The 9,007-nt window shown below is 36.3% G+C and overlaps 1 protein-coding gene across 1 annotated transcript in view; it reads right to left on the bottom strand.

The window, feature by feature from the left end:
• Positions 1–9,007, bottom strand: part of TBC1D22A (TBC1 domain family member 22A) — a 191,380-nt gene that overhangs the window by 74,005 nt on the left and 108,368 nt on the right. Inside the window, exon 11 of the mRNA XM_009289079.1 lies at positions 6,922–7,049. Coding sequence (XP_009287354.1) covers positions 6,922–7,049 — 128 coding nt within the window. The remainder of the gene's footprint in view (positions 1–6,921; positions 7,050–9,007) is intronic.

Genomic DNA, 9,007 nt, shown 5'->3' on the forward strand with positions numbered 1-9,007 from the left:
GTAAAGATTTTTGGTCCTCAGCACTTCTGGAAAATCATACCAATGGTTTTTATTAAAATATAACATTTTATATTTAAGATGTCTACTTTTATATTACCATATTGCTCAATAGAGTATATGAGGTCCAACATGAGATACATGACAATAAAAATGAACACTAAGTCAAAGACAGGGAAAATAAACTTTATCCCTCCTTGAAGAAGGAAAGGCTATAAATGGCTGGTCAAGTACATGTGATAATACTTGGTCTAATGAAGACACACTTACATTTTCCAGAAAAATGAAATAATGTTTATTTTGAGCAAAGGAAGCATCAGTCTCCTGGATGAAGAAACATTAAATTTCAAAGAGGAAAAAATACATTTTTCTGGACCCACCTGCAGGACTTCAGGAAGAGAGGCATAAGCCAGTAGGTTCCACCAGCAATGGGCGCTCTCTATTGAAGTTTGTCTAATGGATGCAACCTGAGAAATGTACTATCTACCAAGAAAGAAAATCTTCTTAGGAAAAGATGGCAAATAAGCTGGAAAAGGACAAGCAATCATTCTGATTTAACGCTAGGGTTCAAATCACAGCTCTGCGCTCTCATCCTCTCTTCCTTCCACTGGCTGTGGTACTCATCAGCCCCTTCACTGGGCTAATCTAAAGAAAACTAACAGATACTGACAAGGAGCAGGGAGTAACAGGAACTAGGAGAAAAGCCTATTTCAGCAGTGAGACAGCAAATCAACAGTATTGTCAAATTCTATCAGTGTTATAATTTGTTTTTTCCCATATCTTTTGTAAATCTTTGTAACTATTTTGCATTTTACATGGTAGGATTATATGCTTTAATTTGCATTTATTTTCCATGATAAGCCTTAAGATATCTTGGTAACACTGAAGTTTTCCTCACACAAGAATAGGGTAAAGCTGTAAAGTAGGACACCAGGGCACTGCAAACAGTACCTATCTCACCTGCCTGTTTTGCAGTGTATCCAATGAGTCTGAGCGTGTCTCATTTCAACTACATCACTCTACTGGTGAGCTGGCAATACAGCAGTCAGCTAAGCGGTACTAAACAAAAAGGCTTCCTGGCAGGAGAAAATATTAGGCTGTACGCTTGAACTCTAAACAGTCACATGGCACTTGCCACCATGTATTTAAAATTGAAAACTAATATACAAAGCTGCTACAATTTTATTCTTTTTTTTTTTCCCCCTGAGCAAATTTTTAGCTATGGAACTTGTGTCAGGGTCTCTTCTGCAAATTATGTTCTACTACAGAGTTACTTGCACAGAGAAATCACTGCACAAAAGACAACACAAAAAGGTAATTTATGTAAGAACATCAGATCAGAAGGAAAACACTGTAATGAAAAATACATGCACTCCATTCTACATGAAAAGTAAATAAAATGAAGTACTTATATGCCAATGAAAATTCTTATCGTATTTAAAACAGCAGTCAGTATAACACCATGTTATCTTGTATCACGATGATTTGATGGCATTGTTAAAGAGTTCCTTCCAGCTCCAAACTGCCCAGAAATCAAATGTAGTTTTGAACTCAATATTTAAGCAGTTTGAAAATACTGATAGTTAAACCTAAACATTGTTCTGCTCTAAGTATTGGTATACAACCACTGACGTTCAAGACCTGTATTGCCATTTCTAGTCAAGGATGAAGAGTTTAGAATGGATGCCATCACTGTAATGGCATTGCTTCCCCCCCCCGCCCAACAGAGAAGTACGCAGCTACATAAACACAGTGGATCTTAAAAGTGCCTCAAGGACAGCACACATTTTAAGAAATAAAATAAACCAAAACAAAAATTTGATGCAAACTTCAATAAAATGTCTTAAACTGAAGCAAGGATACTTTCTGAGGTTTTGGTGGTAAACATTTAAAATATTTATCTAGAGTAGAACAGCACAGACACTGAGCATGGAGATATCCTCACCATTTCTAATACAATATGTTGAATCTTTTAAGTCAGAGTTAGAAGCCAACAAAAGTCAGTTTCAAATACACAAAGCAATTTTAAATTAGTGTCAAAATGCCCCTCTGGCAAGGAACAAATATAAAACTAACTTGCATTTCATAAGTCCATAGAAATATGTTAAACACATACATCCTGAATAATTCAGCCATCATGCTATCTCACTTTACCAATCCTTTATGCCAAAAAAGATGACAAAATGTAAGATAAAAAAGCAGCAGATAATAAAAAGATAAAATTGAGGTCTTACGTTACACTATTTTGGTTTGTGGAATCTTTCACACTTGACACAGTCTATGAACATTTATATTAATCAGTTCTACAGATTTAAAGTTTGAGTGTCTTGGGCATAACTTAACAAGCAATTTCTATTTTGAAAGCATTTACAAGGTATTTACAGCATTTATCTTTAAAAAAAAAACCAACAAAGAAACAATAGCAAAGCCCGAATCAAGTGAAAAAGTGGAATAATTCACTCTCATTAAAATGCAATTCAGGTTAAAGAATAAACCCAACTGAATATTCACAGTCTATACATTTATATTAATCAGTTCTACAGATTTAAAGTTTGAGTGTCGGCATAACTTAACAAGCAATTTCTATTTTGTTGGCATTTACAAGGTATTTACAGCATTTATCTTTAAAAAAAAACAATCCTTTATGCCAAAAAAGATGACAAAATGTAAGATAAAAAAGCAGCAGATAATAAAAAGATAAAATTGAGGTCTTACGTTACACTATTTTGGTTTGTGGAATCTTTCACACTTGACACAGTCTATGAACATTTATATTAATCAGTTCTACAGATTTAAAGTTTGAGTGTCTTGGGCATAACTTAACAAGCAATTTCTATTTTGAAAGCATTTACAAGGTATTTACAGCATTTATCTTTAAAAAAAAAACCAACAAAGAAACAATAGCAAAGCCCGAATCAAGTGAAAAAGTGGAATAATTCACTCTCATTAAAATGCAATTCAGGTTAAAGAATAAACCCAACTGAATATTTACGGCTAAGAAGCTCTCACAACATATCTTTTGTAAGCAAGATGCATAATGTCTTTAATTTTTCTACTTTACAAAGTTCTGCTACAGAAGACAGTGATATATTTTAGTGGATTTCATAGATACAGTTACAGAATACCAGAGTGTTTACTGAAGTGAGGATTTGGGAACCTTTCCAAATTTCTCTTCCCCTCAACTAACTAGCTCAGGTACAGGTATTTGGGATTACACGTTCAATGATTTACTTCACAGAGCCTAACAAATGACTGATGAATCCTAAATTAAACTAGACAGAAAATATGACACGAGCTAGAGTACCTTTGCTACCATACATACTGAGACAGAGATGGACATCATTTAAGCATCCAATCCTATTCTCACCAAAGTCAATGCAACAAATTTTGAAAGAGAATGCAGTTCTAACAACTCCAGACAACAACAGTTATTTATCGCGCTAGGAAATACGTAACAGCAGACTATTTAAACGTGCTGTCATTCCCCTGAAAAGCCCCTGTTGCAGTTCATGAGAAAATGGGGCCTGCTCTGAGAATTACCAGTCTGGAATTTAAGCTGGAGACAGCACAGTATTTATTTTTCCACTGCAAACAGAGGAAAACGTGCAGCTCAGTGAGACAAGGCATTATTTCAGCTTTGATGGGGAGAAGGGAAGACAAAGGAGACAAAACGTTTTTTTTCTGTGAAAACACCATCAGCAGGATCCTCTCTTTCAAGATAGGCCACTGTTCTCTAGTCCTTGGGAGGGGAAGGAGGCCATCCACCATCACCCTGGATTTCTGCAGGAAATGGGGGAGCCAGAACGCACTCCTGATGCAGACATGAAGGAATACGACAGCCCCGCCTGTCTTCCCATTCCTTCCACATGAAGGAATCTGACTGTCCCACCTATCCTGACCCTCCTCTGGCACCGCTCCTATGCCGTTCCCGAATCATGCCACGCACTGGGACGAGAGCTGCCTGTAAACAGTGCCTTGCAAAACACCCCATCCCTTCTCAAGAGCCGTAAGGTAGGTAGAGTCTGAGCAAAAGCCCTCACATCAGCAGTGTCAGGATGCCTGTAGCCCATGCTGTGGCTAATATTATGTTGCAACACGATTAGTTCACCTTCCCTCTGAACTTACACTGCAGTTAAAGGCATTTCTGTTTACAGTAGATCGAGAATATCAGGGGGGAAAAAGTCAGTACATGCACATCCTGAGTAGCCACTAAAATAGCAGAAGGCGTAGGTGTGGAAATCTAAGGAGAATCCCCATGTTTTCTTCCTTTCCTGCTTTAGGACACATGAGGTAGCAAAAGCAAGCCCGATAACAGCATCATCAGCCTTTGAGTACAGTGAGAAAAGCAGTTAAGCATCTATCCAGGCCCTTACAATTATTAGTAGGATTGGTCCTTCCATCTGTATCTGGAAAGCTAAATTTCTTTCAAAAATAATATCCTCTAATATATTTCTGCCTTTACTAATTTTACATCTCTCTCTCAAATCCAACATCACAGGTCCATCCATAGATAGACCCTCTGAAAAACTTTTTACTGATGTATCCCTAAATGACATTTTGGCCTATAGCAGGCTTTACAGTTAAAAATATGAATCAGAAGATAAAACTAACTAAACAAATTCCATCTCTAAAGTGTGTTTTCCATTTGGAAAGCAGCACTGCTGATACAGTTGTAAATGATTAAGTTAGAAATCATAAGCAACTGAATGGCTTAGTGACAAGTTATTTGTGTAAAAATCTATAATGTTATTGCTTAACACTTTAGCAAAAACTTTGCACAAATTTTATCAGCTCCTGTAGGTTCACTGCATTTATTATCCATATTATCAGGTTGATAAGATCCATATTACAGGTTGATAATAAATTTGGTATAAGCACAACTGAAATCTGATAAGCAACTTGTGGAACTGCTTGAGGTCGTTTCAAAAAAGGGTTGGCACTATAGGTGACTGTCTACATTAAGATATCCTTACTGGTTTTAAATACACTGTTCACCAAGAAGTGCACACAGAACAGTCTGCTAAATAACAAAATGTAGAAGACAGTACAGATCTGCTGCACTTGCTGAGTCAAAACACAGAATTACTCCTTAAGCATGTTTAATATGCAAAAATAATCTCACTTAGGTATAAGAATCCCATTTAGGTATTTAGGTATAAGAAACTTTCACTTAAAAGATACACTTGGAAATCCCATGTAAATACATAAGTATTAAGCTTTAAATTATTATAGAGAACTACTGTAATACAGCAGAATTTGCCCAAAATCGGAATTAAATAATCACAACCACTTATTATGGATAAAGATCCCATTGAAGTGTAACCTGACAGGTGTCTGTGGACTAGCAATGAGAAATGCTGTCCATTCAGCATGGCAACAGTTAGTTTGAGAAATAACCACATGCTTAGACTTCAAATGAAATTTCTCAACATTATCGTAGAATCGTAGCTCACAGAAGTGAAGTTTTGGCAAAATCTGTGATTCCTTGGACACATACGGGTGGTTAGCTGGATTAAGGAAGAGCTTTTACATCATTTTAGCACACTGATGAGACTAATCATCAAATACCAAATGCAGTGCTAGAGTCAGCATGGTAAAAAAACCTTCAGGGTTTAGAAATGCTGCAGCAATAGCAACAAAAATTATTCAAAATGAGAGAAATTATCTACAGTGAAACATTTAAATAGCTTAATCTTTCAGTTTATCAGAAAGATCTTACAAAGAATAAATATTTTCCACTGGAAGAAAATGCCAGGTAATAACAGAAATAAAAATTACTAATAGATGTTATAATGAGACGGAGGAGGTAAAAGGATCCCAGATGGAAGCAATAGCCAAATTCAATTCAGAAATTTCTTGAAGATGAACAACCAAATCAAACCTGCAAGGATACCACCTCTTAGGACAGATTAACAGTAGAAGTGATAGATCCCTCATTTCTTAACATTTTATCAGATTTGCATACCATTCTACAAAACACACTTCACTGAAACAACTTACTGGATTCACTAAATGAATAGCAAGCAATTCTTAACCCTCTGTTAGAGGTCTGAATAGATGGTCTAAGTGGACATTCTGGCATTAAAGTCTATGAAACTAACTAAGCATTGCTACATAATAAGCAGATGTAACTACACTGATATTTAAAGATGTTACATCCCTTTATGAGACATTATAAATTATGAGTTATTCCCATATTTACTAAACTAATTCAGTTGAAAACTCTCATGGAATTTAATTTTTTTTTTTCCCCCTTTCTTTTTCCCCCGTTAACTTCAACAACAAAGATAGTAGATAAGAGCATATTGTTTAAATACATAGTTAAAAATTGCAAGCAGAAGCTACTGGAATGTCAAGTAACAGAACTAAGAATGGGTAAACAGTTTTTCTCTGATATCAATTCCTTCACTTGACAGTCAGGCATGAACTTATTGAGGAAAAATAATTACCTCAATTAGAGGTCAGTAACATAAGGAGTTTTGTCTGGACAAACAATAAGACAGAAGACATGACAGACGGATGAACACAGAACTGGAGACTGAAAGCTAGTATTGGATTGAGTAGTTAAGCAGACGGGCAGTAAGAAGCCTGGAACTCAGAATCGATGGAGGGCATTGATTAAGCACAATTCAATGTTTTGCTTCTCTGAAGAGACAGAAGAGACCATTGACACTAACGCATGCTTTGAGTGAGTGTTCATTTTACTACTATAAATTATCATGACATCAAGTGCTTGGTTTTGAAGGGCAAGAAGACTGAAGACATTAAAAGCTCCTAAGTGGTAATGATCACTGAAGGCTTTTTCTCTTATTATGGTGATTCTCAATGACACTAAAACAAAAGGTTCAAGAAAAAACACACACAAACATACTGGCATGTCCAAAACACACTATCAGAGTTACGGAGGTTTAAAAAAGTACTTACTTGGTACGTGTCCCATAACCTGATGGTACACCGTAAAGGGACTTCTCTCATCAGCAAGTTATTCATCCAACGGAAAGCAAATTGCAAGTATTTCACCTCATGCTGATCCAAGTGCCTATGAACTTGTTCTGAAGATAGAATAAACAAAGATTTTACTGCAACTTTTCTGAAGTCCTTAAGTATCAAATGCACTGTTTGAAAAAATAAAATACTCCTCCAAACCCAAGCAAATAAGATGTGGTGGTGCATGCAAACTCTTACAACTGAATGAAAATCCCCAGAATAGAAATGACTCGTTAAACATTACATTGGATTATTTTTCTGCCTCTAGATGGCTTAAACAACTGCTCTCTGTTGTGCTATCTTAAGAAAAGATTAAGGTCAGACCTTTACAATATACCACAAAAAATATACAAAGTTATAAAGTGAAATGATTAGATACATATATCCTCACTAATTTCTTAGGCTACAAATTATTTGGGGCAAGACTACAAGAAACAAAGTTTGCAAATAACATAAGGGCTTCCAAAAATAAAGTGTTGGTAATAAAAAGAAGACAATATTAAATTAACAAGGCAAAGAAATATAAGGAAAGTACATGTAAAGGTTGCATTCGCTTGAGACAAAAAAAAAAAAGTGAGATTAATGTGTAGGAAACACAGTAAGCAAATTTAAGTCATTTGCAGCCTAAATAATTTCTTAGTATAACAAATAAATACAAATAAAAACCAGTACAAATCAATGGTTTCTAAAGCAGTACTCAATAGAATCACAGAATCATTAAGGTTGGAAAAGACCTCTAAGATCATCAAGTCCAACCGTCAGACCAACACTACCATGCCCACTAAACCATGTTGCTAAGCGCCTCAATAGAATCACAGAATCATTAGGGTTGGAAAAGACCTCTAAGATGATACTCAGTCATATCAGTCTGTAATATAAATATAGACAAATATATAAAACTGTATGCACATCTTAAAACTATCTGTTACCTCTCCTGGGAACTTTTTAGTGTCATCGCTATATATAAAGATGTGTGAATCTTTAAATGAATCATTTCACTTCTATGTATAACACTAACCAGCTAATTAGATACTTCTGCTGTACAACAGACTGAACTGCTACTACGGGATGTGAAAAGATAGAGAATGAGGGTGGAGAGAGAATGATTTTGTGCTCTTTTAAGTGATCTCATCAAGTCCTGGATAATCCCTCTCCTCCTCTGTCATTATGTGTACAGGAAAAGTACTACAGCATTACCGCTGTATATTGTGCCTATTGTTGATATTTCTAAAATTACGTAAGAACTCTGTGATGGATTTTCCACTACCCATCACAGCCTCAAGACCCTGTGACTAATCTTCTTCCTTCCTCTACAAACCAAATATCCTCCCATCACCTTCACACCCTTCTTTCCCAGGCTTTCTGCAAAACTCATCAGCTGCCCTAGCTGGGAGAGAGACAACAGTCAATATCGAGGGTAGTTCTGAGCTCTCCATAAAGTGAGCAATCTGTGCAAGTGCAACAAGTATCTAGCCAGCACTCCAAACACAACAGCTACCTGTTAGGCTTACTCCGCAGCCCTTCCTCAGTAGCACTGCTAATCTGGGTCACTTTTTTTTTTTTTTAAATAATCAACAAATGAGCTTTATAAAAGTCATGGAATTCTGCACAGTGGAGACTTTTCTCCCTCTGTAAAATGTTGATGAAGCAAGTCCTCAGCCTGAAAAGTTATTGGAAGGAGAAGACAGATGTGGTAACCACATATGTTCTGCAACCTTAGAGAAATAGGCTTAAAAATGAAACAAGGCAGTTTATATGTAGAAGTCCACATTTTGAAGACAGTATAAGCTTTAGAAGCCTCTGTATTTTAATTTTCCACACAGAGGCCTTGCATGCCTCTAACTTCTAAACAGTTAGAATAGAATAGAATAGTTCAGTTGGAAAGGACCTACAACAATCACCTAGTCCAACTGCCCAACCAATTCAGTGCTGACCAGAAGTTAAAGCATGTTATTAAGGGCATTGTCCAAATGCCTCTTAAACACTGACAGGCTTGGGGCATCGGCCACCTCTCTAGGAAGCC

Source organism: Aptenodytes forsteri, unplaced genomic scaffold, assembly GCF_000699145.1.
Source record: "Aptenodytes forsteri isolate BGI_AS27 unplaced genomic scaffold, ASM69914v1 Scaffold137, whole genome shotgun sequence".
Taxonomy (NCBI): domain Eukaryota; kingdom Metazoa; phylum Chordata; class Aves; order Sphenisciformes; family Spheniscidae; genus Aptenodytes; species Aptenodytes forsteri.